This window comes from Lepisosteus platostomus, chromosome 7 (assembly GCF_059453375.1).
Source record: "Lepisosteus platostomus isolate fLepPlt1 chromosome 7, fLepPlt1.hap1, whole genome shotgun sequence".
Classification (NCBI taxonomy): domain Eukaryota; kingdom Metazoa; phylum Chordata; class Actinopteri; order Semionotiformes; family Lepisosteidae; genus Lepisosteus; species Lepisosteus platostomus.
Window position 1 is genome coordinate 43,972,075 of NC_142617.1, and position 25,870 is coordinate 43,997,944.

General features: G+C 48.4%; 1 protein-coding gene across 3 annotated transcripts in view; it reads right to left on the reverse strand.

Moving 5' to 3' along the window:
• Positions 1-3,358: 3,358 nt before the first annotated feature.
• The window catches only part of tmcc2 (transmembrane and coiled-coil domain family 2), a 38,744-nt gene continuing 16,232 nt past the window's right edge, over positions 3,359-25,870 (reverse strand). For all 3 annotated transcript variants that reach the window (XM_088640677.1, XM_088640678.1, XM_088640679.1), the window contains 4 exons: positions 9,165-9,518; positions 8,301-8,893; positions 7,684-7,819; positions 3,359-6,665 (listed from right to left, as the gene is read on the reverse strand). In XM_088640677.1, coding sequence (XP_088496803.1) covers positions 6,366-6,665; positions 7,684-7,819; positions 8,301-8,893; positions 9,165-9,518 — 1,383 coding nt within the window. In that variant the 3' untranslated portion in view covers positions 3,359-6,365. The remainder of the gene's footprint in view (positions 6,666-7,683; positions 7,820-8,300; positions 8,894-9,164; positions 9,519-25,870) is intronic.

Consider the following 25,870-nt stretch of genomic DNA (forward strand, 5'->3'; position numbering starts at 1 on the left):
AAGTGTTCACATTATTCCTATCCTGGAGTCCTTGCACTGGCTTCCGGTCAACTTCCGCGTAGACTTAAAAATCCTCATGCTCACCTATAAGGCTTTACATGGCTTATAAAATAAAGTTTATTATTATTATTATTATAATTTATCTGTTATTTTTCTCTTTGTTGTTGTTTATGTACTCGTCATTACTACACTCACCAGCTATAGCGATCATATCTCGGGTCCCCGAGACCTGGAAAGCTCTGTTCCGGGAATGTTGCGCTGCTGCTCATACCTTCTCGTCCAGCAGCACTGCTGTGGCTGTGGGCAGGAAAAACTGGACTCAGCGCTTTTGAGAGACGCCCGCCAGAGAGCCAGAGCCAGCAGCAGATTTGGCAACCGAGATGAGGGAGAGCGCCAACGAAAGATGAAGAAATAACAGTGCGAAGCACACCGAGTCAGCTGAAGTGAGACCAGAATGTTAGTTTCCCAAGCAGCACTGAGCAGAAGGTGAGCCCACGGCAGTCCACCCGTGTAACAGATGTTACTGGGGGGACACTGGCCGCTCTGCCTGCGGCCCCTGAGAGAGGAGGCTTCCCTCTAAAGATGTAGTTATAATAATATGTGTTCATTCCCTTCACTCGCTTATTTTTCAGTGTACCATGACAGTAACCAAGCTTATATTTGTGGTTTTTAAGTTAAAACACGCTGGGCTAATCTTCTCAATAAAATCAGGGGTAGTGAACTAGAAAGCCGCCAGCAGACAGCACGTTTTTAAAGTCATGTTTACATCAGCGTTTTCTAAACACGTGGACAAATTTTGTTTTCACCACTTATGTAAAGAAGCTGTTTAGAGATCCTTAACAGGATTAAAATCGCACAGCTCCTGCTGTATGGGCAAGGTGCCCCACCTCCAGACACACGTTGGGAAGGAACACTGCGTGGACACAAACTAATTCACCTGTGTGTTCTGTTCCCAAATTAGCCTGTCTATATTCGAGATTTTCCTGCTGTCCTGTGTTGTTTTCTTCCAGAGTGTGAGTGATGGAGATAATTTGTTCCGGAATGGAATTCCAGGAATGCTCCGACTACATGCGTTGAGTGTGCCGTGCTATTCTCGGGATGAGGGAGATTTTTATCAGCCGCAGCTCCAGGCGGCACAAGCACCGGGTTCCCACAGAGGAAGGGTGGGGGTGATAGCGGGGCGAAGGGACATCAGGACTCAATGTTCAGCTCCGTCCTGTGACAGTGTCACTTATTTCTTCACAAGGAAGCCACCTAGGGTCACAATCACCTAATGTCCTTCCCAGCTGTGTTTGTGGAGAGTGAACATTATGGTGATCTGATTACCCTTGAGTACCCTTGAGCACCAGCCTGACCACATCACACGTCACCCAGGAGTCTATGTGTGTTTTATCAGTTTCTGAAAGTGTTGCCCATGGAGACAAATCTATGAACATTCTGTACTTTCCACACACCGTCTTCTTAAGTTATTTTTCCTGAGTATAGTCACATGTGCAAGGCTGTCAGATGGTTTTGTTGTTGTTGATAGGGGGGAATTACTCATGATTCTTAGAATTTAACAAGAACAAAGCGAGAGCAGATTCAGCGGCAGTTGTGGGATGAAATAAGAGACCATCTGACACAGCGATGTTCTGTGCTTTGACCCAGAGTCAACAGGCAGCCCCAGGCTGCTACAGCGCAGAGCAGGAGAGGATGGATGCAGGCCACTTGCTACTACCTTGTAGCTAACCTGGTAATGATTAATAATTGCTTACACTTATATAGCGCTTTTCTGGACACTCCACTCAAAGCGCTTTACAGGTAATGGGGACTCCCCTCCACCACTACCAATGTGCAGCATCCACCTGGATGATGCGATGGCAGCCATAGTGTGCCAGAACGCTCACCACACACCAGCTATCAGTGGGGAGGAGAGCAGAGTAATGAAGCCAATTCATAGATGGGGATTATTAGGAGGCCATGACTGGTAAGGACCAATGGGAAGTTAAGCCAGGACGCCGAGGTTACACTCCTAATCTTTTTGAGAAACGCCCTGGGATTTTTAATGACCACAGAGAGTCAGGACCTCGGTTTTACGCTCATCCGAAGGACAGCGCCTGTTTACAGTATAGTGTCCCCGTCACTATACTGGGGCATTAGGACCCACATAGACCACAGGGTGAGCGCCCCCTGCTGGCCCCACTAACAACTCTTCCAGCAGCAACCTTAGTTTTTTCCAGGAGGTCTCCTATCCAGGTACTGACCAGGCTCACACCCGCTTAGCTTCAGTGGGTTGCCAGTTGTGAGTTGCAGGGTGATATGGCTGCTGGCTGAAATAACTCAATGACGGACACATCGCACGGAGTGAATAATGAGCACGTCTCACGTGAAGTCCTGACTGGGTGCCTGGCATGAGGCTCCAGTCAGGTTGCAGCACTCTGGGTCGGTGTGGTTTGGACTTCACTTGATTTGCATGCTATTGCGTTATTTCCTCTGTATTTTACTTGTAAAAGTAATTTTGCTTTGGATTAAAAAGGGTGTTTTCTTTGAGAGAGCATTGCTGTCAAATGCAATCACTGTTCACATGGCCTGCTCTTCACAGATACACACAGATACACACAGATAGACAAGCACTCACACGCTACCCACTCTCCCAGTGTGCTTCATTCCTTCCTGTCGCTCGTCTTCCTAGTGGAGAAGTCTCTTCCTGCGTGAGCAGCATTTCTGTTTGCAAGGGTAAAGCTCGGTGAGGCCTGTGAAAGCACCCGCAGTTTCACAGTGATCTCCCGGCACCTCTCTCCTCTGTCTTCACACAAACACCTCGCCTGTTGTGTGAGGTGGAGGGAGTGTGTTCAGCCCTCGGTGCTCTTTGTACCCTTTCTTATTGTTTTGCTGTGCTGTGTGATCTGTGTTTAATTCCTCTTTCCTTCTCTTGAGGGCTGATGCCTATTCGTTGCAGCTCAATAAACACTCCCCCTCTTCACCCTTGAGAAAGCAGCAGCCTTTCATCTGTGCTGTTATATAACCCCACCCCTCTCCCTGGTGTGGATAACTTAGGCTAGGACAGATCTGCTGCTGTTCGAGCGCTGCGTGAACACAAGCACACACACGAGAGAAGGCCATTTAGCCCAACCTGCCCGTTCGGCAGTCAGTATTTAACTAACTGGAGGATCTCATTGGTGGTGGTGGAAGGGAGTCCCCATTACCTGTAAATCGCTTTGAGTGGAGTGTCCAGAAAAGCGCTATATAAGTGTAAGCAATTATTATTATTAATTATTATTATAATTTCATCCGGCTGTGTCTCGAGAGAAGCCAGAGTATCATCTTCCACAACATGACCCGCCTCTGAAACTGAAAGATGAGGGGAAAAAACGGAAAATGATCGTTCTTTCTAATTTTATTCTTCCAAAAATTAAATTTAAAAATAATGATAATAATAATAATAATAATAAAGTGCCACTTTCATTTTGAAACACATGACTGAAAAACAAACAACAGATTCTTTCTTCAGCATTCAACACTGGAACGGCAGTCATATGAGCATGTGAACACGATTACACGCCTTCAAAGCAAAATGCAGAAACACTTCACAAAAAAGCCACCAGGGGGCGGTCGTTTATAAGAAAATACAGTGCTATGGCCTTTCTTTATTTACAGTAAAACATTCTCCAGTCACGACGAATCTTAACAGAGATACTTTTCTTTTTTTTTTCTATCAGACTCTTCAAGAGCTTACATTCAAGGTAATCCAACCAACAGGCAGGAGGCAGAATTCTACACATTCTTGTCTCTCTCTCTCTCCTTGCTCTCCAGACTGGTCTGCATTTCTGTGACCCACAATGCCGATTCCCAGTGTTCGCAACATTCTGCCCCTTCATCCCTGTCAGCCTCAAGAAGGCAGGCTGTCTTCACACTCCTGCTGCCCCCAAAGCCTGAGCCAATAATGTGTCCTACAATAAATCAGTCCATAGCTCAGGCCACAATAAGCATTTGAAAATAAGTTTAAAAAATAAAAATACTGTACAATACTGTAGTTTCCTTTGAATAAGCTGGTTTTAGACATTTTCACCCTTACCAGTAAATAAGCCTCGCCCCCCCCTCTTAATTTAATATCAAGGTCACCAGACAGCTTGTCTCTACACAAAAGAGCTTTTATTGTTTGCTTACTGAGTTAGCAAGCTCTTCAAAACCTTAAGAAAAATCTTGGATCATTAGCAAATTGTGACTGCTGTTGTGATGTGACAGGTTCTGAATGGTGAGAAGAAAGTGCTGCAGGACTTGTGAACGTGCTTTGTGTGCTGGAGAAGCGAAAGACAAACACCTGGTTTTAGAGCTCAAAATAAAATAACTTCTCAATTCTCATGGGCTACTAGACCCGCACTGCCAGGGGGCGCAACTCTCCAACTTCAAATAAACTGAGCTGAAAAAGACATCTCTCGCACAGACTTGAAATCACCCCGGCAAGACCAAAAGAAGAAGAAGGAAAGAGATGGACGAGGCAGGACAGTGGGACAGTCACAGCTAGACCATTACTGGAGCGGGCTGGACTCAACAGTGTCAGCGCTCTCCTGGATCAGCTCACCCTGTGCAGTCTGTGACGGTTCAGTATATACAGTACAAAGATAAAACACAGTGACCCTGAGGGCAGCAGGCTGGCTCAAAGGCCCATTGGTCAGGTGTAGATCTACCCTTCCTGCTACAAAGGAGAAGACGAGTGGCCCACGATGCACCTGCCAGGTGGGGCTGACCTCAGGGACCCTGGTGACCCCACAGAGCAGGCAGGCAAGTCACCAGCTATGGCATTAGCGCCTTCAGCCTGTGACCTGGGCTGCCGTTTTGCGAATGCAGTGTGCTCCTGATAGCAGCAGTGCTGTGGCAGGGAGGACATAGGAGGGCAGCTGGGTAGCTGCTCCAGCTGGTGCAAAAAAAATTAAACAAAAGAACCAAATTGCAGATAAAAACAATGATCTTTCCCAGCTGTTCTTTCGCCTCAGGCTTTGTAAGACATCAATAAATCTAACAACTGGTTTCAGTTTGATCTTCTTCCCTTCAATTTTCAGAGAACACTGAATGGTTTTCTGAGATATTTTGCCCATTGGTGGGAGACAAAGTCCTTGATCTTGTCAACAGGTTATTTGTAAGTGTGAGAGGAACACCTGCTGGATTTAGGCTGTGAGCTAACCGGCTGCCTGCTGCCCTGCTGCCTGCCCCAGGACAGTCTGAGCTCCAGGGTCCGAGCAGCACCCTACAGGCAGAACAGGCAGCTGATACAACAGCTGCTGTAGTATCACTTTACTTCAACCATAGATTAAGAACCAGAATAAAACATTTCACCTCATTACAGGATGATAAACTAAAAAGAGAACAACAGCAATTTAATAAATAATTGCAAATGAGGAAATGAACTCCAAGAAGCACTGCGTAACAAAACTGTCAGTGAGCAGGAGGGCGTCGTCTCCGTGTCCAGATTCATTTAAATCTGCTGAACGTTCATACATAAAAATACAAAAGCATCTGAAAAAAAAACTTTATATACATGTGTTCATTGTATCTCCCTCAAAACACCTGTAGTAAAAATGGTAATGATGATCAATTTAAAATCAAACAAAAAACCAAGAGACACCCAAAAAAACAAACGTGAAGTAGGCTCAGTTTGGACTCAGTGTGTTGCTTGCTCTTGGGGCAGCAAATATGAGAGGAGACCATTCTGAGTGGCTTGACAGAGTCCTCACTTTTTCACAGGAACATAAGAAAGACAAGACAAGGCCATTCGGCCTGTTTGATAGCAAGTACCTAACTGATCCCAGGATCTGCTCCAGCTCTGCCCTGCTGTCTCCAGGCTCTTCTCCAGCGCTCCAGGGCAGCCCTCTACTTGCAGGTCCCCAGGTGAGAGCCCAGTGCCCAGAGCGCACACACACACACTTGCTCACCCTGGCTGTGCACTCTTCCTAGCTCGAGATGGAGAGCGCCTTGCATGCGATGCAGAGTTTTCCCTCCTGGGTGCGAGCTGGTCCACCTGGCAGAGCCCGACTCCGCTCTGCCTGCACAGGGTTCACCCTGGGAGGGGGCAGTCCTGTACACCTCTTCTCAAGTAAGACAGGGAGGGGAGCCAAGCCCTCTTTCAGAAATCTTCAGAAAAGAAGCAAAGAAAAACATATCTACACCCCTGTCCTATAAAAACGGCGAAGGACGAGGTGAGGATGTAATATGGTCTCATGGAGAAGTAGAGATCTTAGAAACAATAAATACATCAGTAAATAACGGGAACAGCGGTGTCCTTCTTGTGCACGACTGGGAGGAAATTCATAGGCCCAGCGCAGCCCCAGCCTGGCGTGGGGTGGTGGCAGGGTGCAGGGGTGCTGTAAACGGGCAGCACAGTGGGCCGATCAGCTGGGCAGCAGCCACAGCTCCAAGACGTCCCAGTGCTTCCAGAGGGAGACCAGCAGCAGCACCAGCAGCACGGTGCCCGCCACCCGGGCGCGCGTCTTCATGAGAGGCGTGATGAAGTTGGCCAGCGTGGACACGAAGACCAACAGCACGGCCATGAGCGCCAGGATGACGTTGATGAACTTGCCCAGAAGTGCCCGCGCATTGGCGTTCTCCACCCCCTCCAGCTGCACCACCTGCTGCTGCTGCTGCTGCAGCTCCAGCTTGGTGATGCGTGTCAGGCAGGACTCCACTGCCTCCTACAGGGCGAGAGAGAGAGACGCAGAGTCACATCTCCTCAGACGTCTCACTGGGAACAGATTGCATAGCCCCAAACACACAATCTCATTCATACTATGCTTAGGAAGAAAAAGTATTGTCGTTTTATAGGACATTCTAGTTGGTTGTGAACTGTTCTATTGGTAGGGATAACAGGCTTACTTCTCCTCGGATGGTTCATGATGTCCATAATCTCAGGCCTGACGGAAAGCGGAGGAGACTGTGCCAGGAGACTTATTTTTACCCAAGTGTTATAATACACACAATAGGAACATCTACAGGCCAACAGCAGATGTTCCTGAGAGTTCCTATATATAACAAAGCTGTCTAAAATAATCCCTTGTGAGGATGTAACTCAGCCCTTCACCAATTCTCTAATTAATCAACTAATCAATTAATCAACACATGAACTTAGATACATGTGATAGAGGCCTGAACGAGTTTTAGTGACAGGTCAGCTGGTTGTCAGAGCCTGTCTCGGCAAGAAATGGACACAAGGCAAGGATACACTGTGGACCCAGAAGTCAATTAACCAACCAGTATGTCTTAAACAACCAATATGGGAGAAAACTGGAGCATCTGGAGGAAACTCACATGAATATAGGGAGAACATACGAACTCCACACAGACAGCAGCCCAGATCGAGAACCACTGCACCACCGTGTCGCCCTCAACTCCATTCACCAGAAAATGATTAAAGTCTGCAGTTTCTTAAGGTTTTGTAAAGTCACTGGTTAAAACCAACTAATTAGGTTTAAATGTACTTAATTAACCTCACCTGAATGTATTATTTAAGTGAACTTACAGCTGCAGTCCTCGTACCAGACCACACTTGATTAAAAGAAAGCTGCCACAGGCTGAAGCCCTGTAGGACAACAGGGGGCTGGGACTATTTCTAACAGAGTCCTGGGCGTGACAGCAGGGCAGCAGGACCCCAGTGGGTCCCATACGTTTCATGGGCTCTGGCTTGGTAGGGTCTGTGTAGCCCTCACCGCTCACCTGAATGTCCCTGGCTCTCTCGTATGACTGGTATGCCACCTTCTCCTCCATGCTGGCCAGCTCCTGCTTCAGGTTGGTCATCTCATTCTGGTGCAGCTCTGTCAGGTCATTCAGCTGCTCTTCTAACCGCTCATACCTGCACACAGACGCAGTGCGATGGGGTAGACTGCCTTACGCAGACAGTCCTGGCCCACTGCACTGTCACATGCAGTCACAGACAGCACTGGGCCCACTGCACAGTCACATACAATCACAGACAGCACTGGGCCCACAGCGCGGACACATGCAATCACAGATAGCCCAATGCTCTGTGGCTGGACACACACTGCCCAGGAAACAGATCTGACACCATGCTATCTGAATCTGGCATACATGCAATCACAGACAGCGTTGGGTCCACAGTGCAGACACATGCAGTCACAGACAGCACTGGTCCCACAATGCAGACACATGCAATCAGACAGCACAGGGCCCACTGCACACATACTCAGCCTACATAGTCAGGTTCCTATCACACATACACAATGACTCAGCTGGCTTCTTGAAGAGAGATGCATAGACATGCTATTCTGTCAATGGACAATAACCTCAGCCACTGGTCCCCTCAGTCTGTGTACCTGTATCTCTCCTCCTGCAGGCATTGCGTCATGTAGCTGTAGTCCCTCTGCAGCTGGGTCTTCATGTCCTCAATGGCGTCCTCCAGGTGGGCCTGGCTGGCCTTGATCTCTCGCAGCTCCTCCAGCAGGGTGTCCCAGGTGCTGTGTGCGTGGTGCTGGCTGTCCAGGGTGTTGGACTTGGGGCTGCCCATGCCGGGCGCTAGCCCCGCCCCGCCCCCTGCCCCAGAGTTGCTGCCGCCGGCTGAGCCAGAGGTGGCGCTGGAGCACTCGTCGTCGCTGTTGTACTTGGGGCTGGACACCAGTGTGGCGCTGCCGCTGAGTGCGCGCTGGGCCTCCTCGGGGTGCGGATCATCCAGCGTGTCCTTCAGGTGCGCGATGTTGTCTGCGCTGCCGAACTTGTTGCGGATCAGGCTGGCGAATTCCCGTGGCTTGGACACCACGGCCGTGTGGGACAGTGCGGACACGCCCCCCTTCACTCCCTCCACCACGCCCCCCCCGAACCCACTGATGCCTGCACGCATGTTGGCGCCCACGTCCTTCAGGCCCTGCTGCACGTCCCGCAACACATCTTTGGGCTGCCGTGACGGGCCGTTCTGTAGGACAAGAGAGTGAGAGAGGGGCACAGGGATGAGCACAGGGGTGGAGGGATGAGAGGCGAGCAAGATGGAAGGAGACAGGGTTTCAGAGACAGAGGGAATGAAAGAGGAAAATGGAGAGAGTGCAGTTAGGGGGAGGACAGGGACAGAGTGGGACTTCAGAAAACCACAAAAAAAACCTGCAATACGGTCCTCACACTGTGAATGTAGCATCTGAGGGAGCCCTGAGGACAGGTGGCTCATCACTCTTCCTGTAGGGGGCGCTCACCTGTTCGATCTCCTTCAGCTTTTTGTGGTAGTGTTCGAGCTTCTTGTGCAGGTGGGAGATGGTCTGTGCGGACTTCTGGTTCTTCTTCTCGAAGACCTGCTTGATCCGGGAGGCCTGCTGCTTGTCGGCGTTGTGAGCCAGCTTCAGGTACTCAGCCACGTTCTCGTCCCGTGCCTCCTGCTCGATGCGGATCTGCTCTGTGATCTTTAGGATCTTCTGCTGCAGGTGGTCGATGGCGGCGCGTGTGCGCTGGGGGTCCGGCGCCTCGGGGACGTCCAGACTGATGTTGCCATCGGAGCCACCGTGGGTGGCGGTGGGGGGTAGCCCCAGCGTGCTCACCTCCCCCTTCTCCAGCTGCAGAGACATTGACAAAGACCAAGCAAGTGAGACTGCAGGCATCCAGTTCGAACAACTCACTTTGACAGAGCTCCCTGGCATCCCAGTTTGCTTGTACAGTGGCACACACAAACTGTACCAGCATTGTTCGTACTGCTGCAGCAGATCTGCTATCTTCTTCTCTTATAGGAGCTGGAGTATAGGACACATCTAAGCCACACTGGTCACCTCTCTGAGCTCTTGTCAGAGGGTGTCAGAGCATGTGGCATATGTTTGGAAGGCATGATTCTCCTTTCAAGACCACAGGGTTCCTGCAGAGTTCTCCCTGGACGCTACCCAATTTTAAAGTAATAGGCTCCCCTGTTGATGATAACATGTCTGGTATGACAGAACTAGAGCTATTTCTTGATGGGCTACATTTTCAGAAACATGTTCACAGATTCAATTCATTTCACTCAAACAGCAGGAAGTGGCTCAGGCTGGGGGAAGTGTTATTTAAGAGAAGAATTTTAAATGAAGCGAAACTGCTGACCTGAACCACCACAGATGCTGGGCTTCACACTAAAACTTTGGTATCTAGACACTGTTTGCTGAATGCTCTGCAGAGTCAGAAAGGGAATCTATTATAAAACGTTTAATTTCTTCCAGTGCACTGCTGTGACCCCAGAATTTGTGTTATTGTGTCGTGCCTTGTGTTTGCTCCCCGTTAGAGAAGAGTGATAATGTATCAGCCACCCTGACAGTTCTGCTGGATCTTGACAAATGCTTCATCCAAGTAGGTGTCTGTGGCTTCAGGAAATCCAAATAAATATCAAGGCCCTGTTCTGAATTGAGAGTCTCACAAGAAAACTCACAGGAGACCACAGTGCAGAGGGTGCAATCTAGGCACAGGCTCAGAGATGACTGCCTTGCCAGCCTGCTTGAGGAAAGATATGCCATCAGCGAGCAGCTGATCTCTCTCTGCACACTTCCCCCATTGGCCTGTCTAGAGCTGTAGCTCTACTGGCTGCCTGCCCACTGTGACACTTGGTAAAGAATGCAGACTATAGAGTTTGTACAAGAGAGTCATTAGAATAAAAGCTGCTTCACGCAGCTACCTGCACTAGTAACACATACTACACTGTTTATGCAACCTGCTATATAGAAGAAATCTACAAGAAGAGGCAGCTACTGATAAAGAGTGCTCAGGGTCAAGTGATTCCTCTGGGTTCCTCTGAAGTTTCACTGAGCCCAGCATAACGTCCCTGCGATTGTGCACAGCATGGTGGGAGAGGGTTTGTGTCTTTAACATGCCCACCAAGTGCTACAGAAGCCACCCACCACTGAAAGAGCGAGATGAGTTAGACAGGAGAGGACCAGCTTTTCAAGCAGAAAGGAGAACTGTAAGAGAAATGTTTGCAATTTAATTGTATTGTGTGACCATTTAATCAGTAAAGACTTTAGAGTATCAAACGCTGTGAACACTAAATAACAAAAGAAACAACAATTAAGCCTAACAAAAGGCTAATGTTGCACTCTCCACTACACCCCTGAGACAGGGCTGCTCAGGGTCCCGGCACAGGCTGAGGTAGCCCAGGGTAATGGTGTGTGGGGGCTGTGCAGGAAGACACTCTTCCATCTCTTTCGCCCACTGGCTGGCCATTTGCATCACCTGTCTCTCTGTCTCACTCTTTCTTTTCTCTCTCACTTGCTCTGATCTACTGAGGGCCCTGAGTGTTCACTTCCTGTGAGCTCCTCAAGCACAAGAACGTGCTGTGCTCCGCAGGATGAAAAACAAGAAATAAACAGTTGTGTGCTGAATGCCTGATGCAGCCTGAGCCAGATGAGTGCGAGACGTGAGTGTAGTACATTAATCTGCGGCTCCTGAGACCTGAACAGACCATACTGTTCCCGGAAAAGGCAATACATTCTCCCTTCTTCTCCAGCAAGGAAATTTAAAGAAAGGTTTAAACCTGGCTACTGACGTGCTTGTATTGTCTAACTTCAATTCTGAGAAAAGAAGGCACTTCTTTCACAGTGCTGTTAGCAAAGAGTCTGGAGGGGCATGCAGTGGACGCTGAGTCACTGAACCATTTGGGATGGGTACCAAGCATGTGCGTGTGGACCCTGTCCTTCCTAACAGAGTCAGAACAGCAGCTCATCTGCAGGATCTGCCTGTGTGCTGGCACTCTCACCTCACACAGGATGAACCACAGGAGAGCCTTGGCAGCAAGTGCCCACAGTCTAGACATGCAGACTTCTGTCCTCCTGATGCCAGCTGAGGGAGCTCCCTGCTCACAGGAACAGGGCAGCAGTGAGGGAGTGAAAGGAAAGCTTCCTGCAACACAATGCCTAGATCCTGCGCTGCAAGACAGTTCTACCACAGTCCTTAATGACTTAAGTGGTCTGAATCATCACAGCGGTGGACAGGCGAGTTATTGACTTGTGTTCAGTCCTGCTCTCTAGGCTGCAGGAAGCGTGCTGCTGGCAGCGATCCACTCTATCACATTATGAATACGGGCAGCAGGCTTTGCAAGATGAGCAAACTTCTGAGGGTTTCTGACTTTCCCCCGAGAGAGCAGCACCGTGCTGTCATCACCCAGCATGTCAGCTCTTCCCCGCGGGCTCGGGCATCGCAGTCTGGGCTGAGCGTGTCTGAGTGTGTCTGACAGACAGGGCGGTGAAGGAGGCCGAATCCTGGCTCGGAGCGTCCTCTGCCCCGCTCTGAGGCGCTGGTGACCCCACAATCACATTCAGAGGTGTCTCCTTCCTGAGTCTGTCATCACTGCACTCTCACACCTGGCAGGTGCAGAGCACAGTGCTGGACTATTTAACAGACAGAATTCATACATTTCTCTGTTGGCACCATACTCTTCATGATTTAATATGCAATACTTAATCGAATTAAACAATTTTTTCATCATTCCAATATGGAAATATTATATGCTAGTAAATACAAGGATCTATTACTTAAACTATGTAATGGATAAATCTATAGCTGTACTAGCATAGCGCATCTTATAAGAATCTTTGAGAACCTTTTTCCATGAGGTGTATAAAATGATCACAGTAAAACAGATTTTTGTTTATTACACAAAAACATGACGTGATTTTAGTATCAGAAACTGGCATACCGATAATTAATCAAACGCATGAGAAATATTTGGGGGATATGGAAATAGCTTGGTATTTGCAGCTCGGCTCCACTGGGAAGCTCTCCCCTGGGATCTGAAGGAACAACAGCCTGGAAAAGGACGTTTTGCTCGCTGTCTATTCCCTCTTCAAAACCTTCCCAACACTGTCAGCCTTTCTGCTGCAACCCTGTCCCCTCCCCCTCTGCCCTGTGCTTCGAAGACGGGAGATTTCGGCTGCCCTTCACAGCCCCACAGCGGGGAAGAAGTCAGGACCAGCATGTCGAGGGTCTGCTCACAGGACCCTGATGTCTTACAGAGCACATAGGGTCGGATTTGGTTCAGCACGAGACAATGAGGTTGATTTACAACACAACAGCATGAGAGAATACTGGGTCAATGCAGACCGCAAGATCATGAATTACACAGAAAAAAAAATCAGCCGACAAAATGCAAAGATTTGTAGGTCTACTTACAGTAAAACACGCCAAATGAATCCCCACATACACATGCCTGGTGGGAATATAGTTTTGACATAATATTCTCGTAAAATGTCTTTGTCTGCTCACAGAATTACAATGAGACTACAGCACCACATGTGTAGTATCCGAATCACTGGAGAGGAGATAATCCATCTTCCCCTCTCTGTGATCATGGCCGGGCAGAAGCAGCCCAGCAAACTGTATATCCTGAGGCTTCTGTGCAGCCTCAGCAGGTGTGTATTCAAACAGAAAATGACATCGATGTCTGCCACCAGGACATCTGCGGATCAATGAAACCAGAACACACCGCGCCCCGGGTCCGCAGACAGCGGTCCAACTCAAGCAGGAGCAGCTTCCACACTGGGGCAGGCTCCACAAATAACAAGGACAAAAAAACCTACTTAAAAAGGCATGAAAGCAACACAGCCACAGGAATGTGGAGCTCCTACACACACAGATCACAGAAACACATGCAAAGGAAAATTGACGCATCCCAGTTCAAGCACAGAGAAGCAGGCAGGCGCTGGGAGAGAGACGTTACCATACTGTTTAATCCCGGGCTGCGGCTCCTGGGCTCTTAGGTCCGTCAGCTGCTCCCATCACCTTTTCTGACTCTGCAGGTGCCCCCGTTTTTCCTGTACCCCTCTGCCTGCGGCTCCGCCTGTCTCCAACTGCCTGCCTGTCTGCGTGTCGCTGCCTCACATCCCATTCAGGGGAGCCCGCGTGTGGAGGCCCGCCTCCTCCTCTCCCGCTCTCTCTCACAAGCTGCACACTCGCTGCCCCACTCCTGCTCATCCCCGCTGTGCATCTCCCAGCGCGGTGGCGGAGACGAGCTGGGAGGCCGGGGGAATCGCAACTGTGAGAAAGTGTGTGTGCGTGTGAGTGTGTGTATGAGTGAGTGCGGGGAGTGGCAGGCACAAGGGAATTTCTAGGAGTTTTTTCCTGTCACACAAACGGCCCAAACACTCGGAAAGAGCCCACTGGGCCAGGAGAAGGTGACGAGCAAATTCTGATACCTTAGAAACTCAGGGTCGCAAAACAAGACGTTGTGCTGGATTAGTGCATGTGGACGAAACAACATGCCCCGTCTGCCATCTTTTAGTTAAAAAGCAAAAACCAAGGAAAGTCCACTGAAGAGTACAATTTAACAAGAAGTGAAAACGCAGTGTTTGCGCCGTGAGCCTCACTCCAGCTCCTCTTTCGCCCTTTGGTCCCTAAAGAAACACATCTGAGCTCTGCATCCTTTGTCTGTAGCTGGCGACTGAGATGTGTTAATGAATCCATGCTTGGAAAGAGAGGAAAAGAAGAGGGCGAAAAGGGGCTTCTTACAGCACAGGTCATCATCTCCTCCCTGCTTCTGAGCTACACTAAAGCGACTACGCAGACTTAACCCTTCGCTTGCCTGCAGACCTCAGGCCTGCCTTGAGCCTAGCCACTTCCCTGCAGCCCAGCACATCATGCCTCTCTCCCTCGGTCCAGCCAGGACCTCTCACCACGAGCTGGACTTATGGAACGTCAGGAGGGCGAGTGCTATTGGACTGGACTGCAGCAAGCCCAAGGTAAAAGGTCACATGGCGCTCAGGAGCAGGGGAGGAGGGGCGATTCTTTCTGAGCCAACGATGCAGAAAACGCAGCCAAGCTGATCAGCATTTTTCAAAGGGCAAGTCAGCTTTGAGATGACTTGATATTTATTTTAATATCTTTCATCAGGATAGCACATGTGCTCAATTATTTAGCCACTCAAAGGAGCAGAAACATTTTGAAGTCTTCTGAGAACAGCAGTGCTGTGGTTCGGCCTGCCTAGGAATATTCTCACAGCGATAGAGAAGCATTTCCAAGTATCACTCAGAAACCCCATTCATTTTATTAGAACAGATACGAAGATTCATGCGGAAATAAACAGATATATACTGTATCTGGAGCACCACTGTAGCACCACTGAGTACAGGGAGTCATGCTCTCAGTCCGAATGGGGTTTTAGTCTCTGAGACGAATGCGACCCTCTAAGGGTAAAGAGATTACTCTTTTATATGTAAAGAGAAGATGAACATGTAAAATCACTTTCTTTGGTGCTTAGATTTCCCTGCGCCCTTGAGTGTAATGGGTTCTTTAAGCCTGCAGCAGGAAGATATTAACATTCAGGCTTTCAGAGCTGCTGCTGTGGAGATCTGACCTCTCGTCCCTTCCTGCCTGCTTCACTGTGATGAAGCTGATCGGGATCTGCCCATCTCCACTCTCTCCCCTCCCCGTCCCTGCGTCTCCCAGGGGGGCTGTGCTAGTTAGGAGTGCAGCGCGCCAGTACTGGAGCTGGGAAGCACTTGGAGATGCTCTGCGCTGCGGCCTGGATTCTTGTCACTCTGTCCTCTGGCGAGGAGGGCGAAGGGCGAGGAGTGGAGAGAGAGGGTAGAAAGACGAAGTGTGAGGAGAGGTGGAGACAGAGATGAAGACCCTGGGAGGCGTTTTAGGCTGGTGTTAAGCTCATTAATCTGTCCACGGTTCACGCACTAAGGAGGATGTTTAACAGAAGCTCGTGGAAACAGTTAGCAAGGTTACATGTTCCACCTCTCTCCCGAGTACAAGGCATGTGCCCTGAGGAATCCTGCCTGTCATGAAAAGCGGCGGCTACATATCCACTTCAGCAATTACAGGAAGAAAAAATGTTTCTACAGATGAAACAACCCTTGCGGAACAGGAAAGTGCTGAGAAAAGCAAAATATAGCATCTCAGAATCACACAGGATGTGATTTTGTTAGGATGTTCTGTATGATGGTCAGCAATAAGGACAGAAGGCTAATTCCTTTGATGGTCGATGAAGCCATCAGCAGTGAAATGTTTTACACATTGTTCTTGCCAATTTGACAACCAAGCAGTCAGGCTTTATATAGTCCAGAAGAATAATCTTTATGAGAGTCTTGTGCAGGTGGAGGAAAACAAACTGACGAGCCTGAAAAGGGCAAGTCAGCTGTCATAACAATCCTGCGACTTCAGCTTCATTTCAGAGGAAATAAAGGTCAACAAAGTGCCACACAATACTTTTCTCAGCTTTGTTTTGATTTTTTTTATGACTTTCCATTCATTACGTATTAGTTTTATTATGGCCAATAAATAATTTTGTCAGTCTATACTTTCATAGAACTATACATATTTTAGTGAAATTGTGCTAAACACAAAACATGAAGTTCCTTCTACATTATTTGTTATTCTTTGCTTCTTCATTCATTGATATTATATTAACAGTTACCTTTTAAATTAATTTTTGCTGAATTATTATTACTGTATTTTTATTTGTGGTACAAGAACACTCAACAAATGCATATCAGTCTCATTTTCAGTTTGCAGTTCTGCAGTCTGAGAATTTTTCTGCAGTCTGGGAGCTGCGCTGTTCTGCAGTCTGGGAGCCGTGCTGTTCTGCGGGCTGGGAGCTGCGCTGTTCTGCAGTCTGGGAGCCGTGCTGTTCTGCAGGCTGGGAGCTGCGCTGTTCTGCGAGCTGGGAGCCGTGCTGTTCTGCGGGCTGGGAACTGCGCTGTTCTGCGAGCTGGGAGCCGCGCTGTTCTGCGAGCTGGGAACTGCGCTGTTCTGTTGTCTGAGAGCTGTGCTGTTCTGCAGTCTGGGAGCTGCGCTCTGCATTGAGTGTGTAAAAAGTGCCTCCTGTTCTACGTTTTACACTAAAGACGGTGCAAGTCTAGAACAGCCTTGTTGTTGAAAATGTATTAGCCACTAGCACACAAATGAGCTGAATAGCCTCTTTGTGTTGAGGGCTGCTCTCTCCTTTCACACTGACCATGTAAATAAACCACTCACGAGCCTTGTTAAAAAAGTGTGGTTCCATCTGTGTTTTCCCCAGATCCCACCAACGTCAATGTGGGAATCCCACTAGGATCCAGTGGCAGCTGTGTGCAGATGCCAGGCTGTGACAGCTATGCAAGCTGAGCTTCAGAGGCTGAACAGCGGGAGAAGCAGACAGGCTATGACAGACTGAGACACAGTGCAGTCTTTCTTGCAGTAGTATGACCACATCTGACTGATCCGATTAAAAAAAAGGATCCATCAAAAAATAAAATAACATTTTCCAGGTACTGAATTTTGAGATAGAAATAACTTTAATGCCAATGTTTTCTAATTCTCTATGACAACTTTCCAAATATGTATATTATGACTGGCTAAGATATTGGGGGAATGGCTATTTTGTAGGCCTCTTAACCTAAGTGAAGACATGCTTTGTGTTCTTCTCTTCCTGACGAGACTGGGAACTGACTGCCCACCCTTAGGAACATGATGTCTTAGAACCATAATGCTACAGGCTGCCCCCCTGGAGGCGTTTCTTATCGAAAACACAGATGAAGAGCTCCGTGTCTGTTTCATTTCCACAGCCTGACAACACTGCGCTCCAAGGGTGCTGCTGGCATTGGTCTCCCAGCCCAGTGCCCACCTGCTCAGTGTGCAGAGCTGCCACAGGAAATCACACAGAACACTGAGAACAAACAGCATGTGGAGGTTTTGAGACACACAGATGAGCAGGCTGCAGAGGGTTAAACTGAAGCTGCTGAATGCACTTCATTTCCCTGAAATACAGCCCCTGGTCTCAAACTCCTCTGATCCTTCTTATAGGATCCAGCATATATAGTCATCCAGTGCTCATTATTCACTCCCTGCAATGTGTCCATCATTGAGTTATTTCAGCCAGCAGCCATATCACCCTGCAACTTACAACTGGCAACCTACTGAAGCTAAGCGGGTGTGAGCCTGGTCAGTACCTGGATAAGAGACCTCCTGGGAAAAACTAAGGTTGCTGCTGGAAGAGTTGTTAGTGGGGCCAGCAGGGGGCGCTCACCCTGTGGTCTATGTGGGTCCTAATGCCCCAGTATAGTGACGGGGACACTATACTGTAAACAGGCGCCGTCCTTCGGATGAGATGTAAAACCGAGGTCCTGATTCTCTGTGGTCATTAAAAATCCCAGTGCGTTTCTCGAAAAGAGGAGGGATGTAACTCCGGCGTCCTGGCCAAATTTCCCATTGGCCCTTACCAGTCATGGCCTCCTAATAATCCCCATCTATGAATTGGCTTCATTACTCTGTTCTCCTCCGCACTAATAGCTGATATGTGGTGAGCGTTCTGGTGCACTATGGCTGCCGTCACATCATCCAGGTGGGGCTGCACATTGGTGGTGGTTGAGGGGATCCCCATTACCTGTAAAGCGCTTTGAGTGGAGTATCCAGAAAAGTGCTATATAAGTGTAAGCAATTATTATTATTATTATTATTATTATAATAATTATAATAATATACTTTCTACCTTGGTCTGGCTCTTCTGTGTTGGCAATCGCACACCGGCTGTCTTTGCTTCCTCCTCCCTCACATAAAGAGAAAAATAAATCCCTCCTTCACATTACGATAAAACAACAGACTGCTGCCCTATTCAATTCCAGTGATGGGGTGAGTGAGGGGTGTGAGCAATGCCCCATGAGTTGGCACCTGCCCCCTGTCCATTCTGGAACCTGACTAGTCCAGCTGGGACTGTTCCAGGGCCTCGGAGTGCTGTGCTAAATAAGACATGTGCACTCAGAGCATGAAGGAATGGTGCTGAGGCCTCTGATCCAGGAGACAATTGAACCTCTCTAGCAGGTTGATTTTCACACCACAGATAATCCCCCTCCCCTCCAGCACACATCAGATACACGAATAACCAAGCAGAGCTGCCAAAAACAAGGAAGAGGCACTCTCAGGAGATCAGAGAAACTTCCACAAGCCACTGATGGCTGGCAAGGGCTAAACTCAAGAATCAGAATTTCACAGCATCTCAGGAACTGGAGAAGAGAGAACCTGCCACAAACTGACTCTCTTTCATTCTTTCTCTCTCTCCGTGAGCCCCTCCTCGCGCTCCCCGTGCTCACTGAGCGCCAGCTGACTACAAAGAGAGCCGACGGCATCTACATAACAAAGCGCTGACGCAGCCTCGACAGCCCAGTGCCTGCTGCTCCCTGGCTTGCTGTCTGTATCGGATCGGCGTGCCAGGGCTCTCTAGCTGTCCGAGCCTTCTCCCATCCAGCCTCACCATTCCGACTGGGGTTTTACATTGGAACGGGTTTGTTTGGGTCCATCTCGTCTGGATTTGGGAGGTATCATATTTCAGTAATGCGTGTTGGTATCCTATCAGTCAAGGTGAAAATAACTCACTCTCATCCTACAGATCTGCACCTCCCAAACTACTGCATCTACAACTGCAGAGAAAAAGTGCTAGCCACTAGTTTCAGAGTGTGAAGGCTTGCAGAAAATGTCCAAAACCCCTCTTTGAGCTGGAGCTGTTCATAATGACTCCTGACATGACCAGTGAGTCACGAAAGCACAGCGGGGTGACTCCGATTCGTCACGGCTCCTTCATGAATGCAGAGATGCAAGAGGAGAGAAAACAAGCAAAGGACAGAGTGAGTGGGGTGGGGGGCAGAGAGGGCTAGGGAGCAACTTGTTGATAGCAAACACCCCACAGTGCTCAAGGGGTAATTTCAGACACATGCCCCAGAGGCAAGTGACTGCAGGTACCCCCTGTGCTAAAGTTAGCTCTGGCTGCACACGCAGCAGATAGATGGATGTGATTTATATAGAAAGCACAGCATGTGTGACCATAAACATTGATTGCAAAAGCCTGAAGTCTGTGGTAAGAGGCGAGTAAACAGAGTGTCTTCGATGTTCAGGAACTGTCTGATTCTGAATACCCGAGATCCCACCTCAAGCCCATGAGAGAAATTCTGCCAGCAACCAAGAGTGAAAATGAGCTTTTACAGTACCTAGTGCAAAATCTTCATGGCTTCAGTTCACAACTGACAAACAATGAGACAATGAGCAAGACAGTTCTGCAAAGACCTGAACAAAAATAAATTCAGTCAACCTGCTCCATGAACAGCAGTAGTGGAAATGTACAGAACCCTTGTCTGCAGTGGAAATTTCTTACTAGAACTATTAAACCTGGCAAGACATCGGCAAACAGAGAACTAAATTGAGCTGAGTTATTATACTGCCTTGTCCTAACCTCCTTCCCCCAAAACTGCATTAGCTAGAACAGAATTAACCTCAATAAAGCCTGTATTCGCCAGCAGGCTGAGTAGAGCTTGAGATGCCAAACTGCAGCTGACCTAGCCAGCACTCTGCCAAACTGCGACAGGATGGGTCGGGCCTGACAGCTGCTCTGCACTGTCAGCCAATCACACAATCGGCATCACTGCGGCAGTGCAGATGGAGTCAGGACCCGTCAGACCAGGCAGCAACACCACTCGCTCAGCCAATCAGATGCTCAGCATCACTGCAGAGGTGCAGACGGTGTTAGCTCCACATGCAGCCCCACCTGCAGCTCCACTCTCAGCCTCAGACTGTTGCATTATGTGCTTCCTATCTATGTCTCCACCATTTCTGTCTACAATTCAGTATTTCCAGGCCATGTGGGGACTAGAGCTAAGCACACTGTGAGCTTGCAGCCTTTGTGGTGAACCTTTAGGAAGTTAAACTCCAGAATGACACCTGGTTCCAGAGGGATCTACAGGTGATGGTTTGGAATGCAGGCCTCATAAGCATCTGTGGTGAATATACAGCGCCCACTCCTTGCAATACCACATGGCCTTATTTTGCTTTCTCTCGGATCTCTCTGTCTCCGGGACGTGGTCTGTGCATTGGAGAGTACCTGTGGAGTCCCACTGTCCCGTTCCAGCTGGCCAGGTGCTTAGTGGTTGGATTATGAGTGGGGTTGTCTCTCTCCCCCAAAGCCATTAACATCTGTATCTCACACACATCACCCTTTACCCTGGGCTTTTTACAGGGTATTGTACTATTCAACAGCTAAGCAGAAGGGGGGTGGGAATCTGGTACAGTGCTCTGGTCTGACTCAGGAAGAATTTGTACCAAAACAGTGACTGTTTAAAAGTATAGAAGTCTGAATTTCTTACTACAATCTGTTTTGTTAAAACGAAAGCTGCAGAGGAGGAAAAATTCCATAACATTCCACGTTATGTCATTAGACTTTCAGTCTGCTTTTGTGTCAGTTCTTTCACTCCTTCCTCCTGCCAGTCATTCTGACAGCTATCAATCTCAGCAGGCAGCACTCGTGACTAATTTCCAGGCGATATCAAGGGGCTGAGAAACTGAATCAATTTCACCTCTGGTGGCTGCTGCTGGTCTTTAGGACTCTGTGCTATCCTGCCATGAGGTCAAAACTGATGCCCTGGATTCTTTCAAGAAGTGTCTGGATGAGATCCTTGGATCAATAAGCTACTAGCAACAAAATGAGCAGATGGTTCGTGTTTGTACTTTGCATTACCCGTAAAACACAGTGCTTGCTCTTGGAGTGGTGACAAGTGGGACAGACATCAAGAGATCCAGACTACACAACAGGAAAATCTCATATGCCGCTATGTAGTACATCTCATGACATGCACTCTGTCTGATAACCCTAAATGTTTTTTTACATATTACTTTAAAAAGACTTTTTTCAGCCACCACCAAGAATTGCGTTTACTCATTCAAAATTCAGAGAACTGACAAGGAGGTGAAAAATGAAAGGAATGAAATACACCGAGGAGAAACAGCACTGTGACAGCAGGAAAGGTACATGAACATAAAAACAAAAGAAAGAAAATACCAAATAACACTGCATTCCCATACCTCTTCTTGATAAAACTGACACAACAACCTACAAAATCATTGATCCTGGAGTGCAATGAGCTACATCAATAATGCAGCTCCCTCAGCACTAAACCTGCAGTTCAGCTGCTACCAGACAGACCGAATCACAGCAGGATTTCTGTCATGACGAGACCCAGAGGTACAGCAGCAGCCCCTCATCACAGCCCAGACACACGCCACACAGCCCCTGTCCTCTCCCCGCCATCACGCTGTGGCGCCCAGGGCTGTGCTCTGCACGAGGACACAGCACTCCAATTCTCACGAAGACTCCCATCACTGCGCTCAGCAGGAACGCTCTCCTCCTGGCCAGGGAGTCTGGGACCTGGACTTTGGGCCCAAGGGCAGAGCCCCCCTCGGAAAAGAGCTGCCCCTCCGTGCGCATTGGTGGGCAGCGGGACAGGCGTGCAGGAGCAGGGGGCACACAACAAGCTCAGGCTGGAGCTAGCAGCCCCCAGCTGGCCTCATCAGTATTCGTGGAGCAGAGAGCCGCCTGCCAGCTTGCAGGCCTGCGCTGGGGCGTCTGAGGGCTCTGGTGCACTGTGACGTGCTGTCATGGCGACGTGCAAAGCGCCCAGCTCGTCAGACTCAGACTAGCACCCTGCTTTGATTTGCTTTGCAAAGAATTTCAAGAGCTCCTTCATATTTGCTTACTTCTTTCCAGCATGACACAATTAAATTGTTTTATCTCTCCGGTCTTGCTGAGCTTTTCTGAAGCTTGTACGCTACATTAAATATAAACAAGAAAACGAACAGTGCTCTGCATCCATGTTGCATTTTGTACCTTAAGTCTCATTTAAAAATTAACATTTGTCTCTCTTAGACTTGTTACTTCTAACAACCCCTAAGAAATTATTGGGTTGTGTTTCAATACAAATGCTAGAGGTTAGGAGCTTCAGCAAAGATGCAGGGACTCCTCTGGCTGTCAGTGGATGGAAGGATCTATAGCCGGAGGTAACAGTGAGTCAGACCCATAAATTAAGCCCACATTGTCTGGGAATCAGTGGGTACTGATGCTGTGAGAAGGAGCAAAAACCTGTGAGCTTCCCCACAGACCTGTGTCTGCCTCACACACCCCTTGAGAGTTCTCCGAGCCCTGAAGTGGACTAGGGACAGCACCCTGCTCGCTGGAGCTACCTCTAGTGTTCACATGCAAACACTACAACACTGCAGATGCATCAAAATCAACAGCTGCAATTCTTTTACTGGCCATGACTATTATGTATAGGTAAATACACACTTGCTCTCTCTGTATATTTCCATGTTTATTTTGTCCACGTGGCGTTTAATCAATTATCCATACAGAAGAAAATAGTGGCTTGATGCCTGTCAGTCTCGTGAGCCATTAATCTCTTATACTGTAATTGGGTTATGGGCTGTTGCTGTCCATTGTTAACAAGTATAACCATCTGATGTTTACAAGGAGGGGGAGCACCACTGAACTCCTGGTGCAGTCTGCGCTGTGAAGCCGCAGGCTAGCATTAGTGTCTGTCAGTGTGATTGAGGACACAAGGATCTGAGGTAGAAATGTAGGACAGACTCTGCACTACAGACAGCCTCTACAGCACAGTGCCCACAGCCAGGGACACCTGACCAAACACAGTCAATCCCCCAGATAGCACCGCTAAAACTGGGTATGCAGCAGCTACAAGGTAAATAAGATTTTCTTTAAGTTTCTTTACACCATGTTCCAGATCCTGGTCAATTGTGTTCAGATGACTCTGCCCTGTCAACCCTGAACCTAGAGCACAACTGTCTAGCCCAGCTGCCCTATGGAATTCCTGCCCACCCCTGCCTGGCTGACCCCACTCTCTGAAATAAATGTCAAGTTCACAGGAAAGCACTGATATCACTGCCAGTGGGCTCCAATAGTGTTTCCCTACTGTTGTTTTTCTCTCTCGTAATAGTGGCAATTCAGGACACAACAGATGATAGGAACAGGATTGCACTATCTTCTGTCCCCCGTTGCCAAAAGACTATACAGAGAGAACACCCCTCTTTCTGGGCTCAGAACTCAGGTCTGTCTCCCCAGTACTGTCCAATCTCTAATGTCTCCAATCATGAAAGGAATGAATTATTTGAAGAGCAAGTTTCAACCCAAAGGATCCCAGAGCGCTTTACAGATAGGAGGTGACCTACTTCATCCACCTGCCTGCACAGCAGCTGTTCTGCACCAACTGGTCCACTGCACAGCAGAGCAGGGGACAAGTGAATTCAATGGCAACCGCAGGGGGGCGAGATCATTAAACTCCTGAGTGGATTTTAGCCAGAAGACCAGGGTTCACGGCACTGCACTTCCAACATCACAGTGTCACATAAGATCATCTACTAAAAGTATTGATTTTGAAATTCTGGTCACGAAACAATTGTGCCAACTGCTGGTCCACCTGGTTTTCTCTGGAGGTCTCCCAGCCCAGAACTGACCAGTCCCAGCCTTCCAGAGCCTCTGATGAGATCAGGCAACAAGGTGGTAACTGCTGTAAACCTATTGCTGTATCACTGCCAGTAAAGGTGTTTCAGATGGTATAGGGTGTAAAATGCCCAAGAAAGCACCAGATCTAATTTGAAAGAACTGCTTAATGAGTTTGAAGCAGAGAGTGCAGGACTGAAGTCTCCATGAACCTGATGCACTAGTGAGCCCCTCTGCCCCTGTGGAATGCACGAGTGCCTGGAATAGCAGTGGAGATACTCAGACAGGCCTGGTTCCTTTGTTTGCTTTATTCCCCTTAATCACTGCAACTAGAGAGCTTCCCGGGTCAGTGTACATTCCGAAGAGCTGCAGCCCAGCAGCTGCTGCACTGCTATTTCAGTCACATCCTGTTTGGGAGAACAATAAGACAGACACACCAAATCTCTCACAGGCACACTCTCAGACACACACACAGTCCCACAGGCGCGCACACACAGCCACACACCAAATCTCTCACAGGCACACTCTCAGACACACACACAGTCCCACAGGCGCGCACACACAGCCACACACCAAATCTCTCACAGGCACACTCTCAGACGCACACACACTCCCACAGGCCCACACACACAGCCACACACCAAATCTCTCACAGGCACACTCTCAGACACACACACACTCAAATGGACAGACAGACATACAAAATCTTTCAAAGGTGCACACACAGATTTATAGATACACAAAAACATATTAAGAATCCCACAAAGACACACACTCTGCCATCAGTTATCTTTACGGGGGATCCTACCTACTATATATACATTTAACTGCACAATTCATCCAAAACTCAGGAGAGAAAATAAACTAAATAAAACTGCCTTTGTTTAATTCAGTCTGACACAGAAATCTCCAAATTTCCACAGTGTTATTTTGTTCTGGGGTTACCATCTCTGTGCAGAGGACAGAGGTCCTTACATTAAAACTACCTAAATAGATGACAGAGGGAATGAGAGCTTGTCTTACTGGTGGAGAAGCACTCTTGCAGCCCACAGTCTGGCACCACTGCAGCAGAGTGCCAGAAGACATAGTACTCCGAGGAATCACCATAACAGGGTTTCTTCAGCTACCGTACCTGTATTTTGACATGGTGGCACTTTTAATCTTAAAGACGGCAGAGATATGAGCTACACTGTTTCACTACAGAGGTAGTCATTCTGTAAAAACACATGCCAGGCTGCCTGCTGATGCAGGTCCATGGCCCACAGTCAACAGCTTCTGGACCCTTTTACACCAGATTGGTCCAGAAACACAGAGGTAAAGACCCACCAATCCCTGCAGCAGGACAGATATGACAGCACACGAAAGAAGCCTTAATTCTGCATGTGGTGCTGTGAACAAAACTTCACCACATCAGCAGTTCCCTTCCAGTCCCTAGACACAGCACACACACAGTGCAAAACGTTCACATGCAGAACAGCTTCCTGACAAAGTGCTACTGCTCCTGAAACTGGGTGGACTAAATACTTGACTGTTGGCTTCAGTGCATGTGAAGAAGAGGCAGATACCACTCCTAGATGTTTGTAGGGCCAGTGAGACCAAACACAAGACACCTTTATCTGCTGCTCCTCTTAGAGTTCAGTAACATGAGCCCAAGAGTTATCCTAGAGTCTGAAAGGCCAACATCACTGAACAGCATCGCTTAAT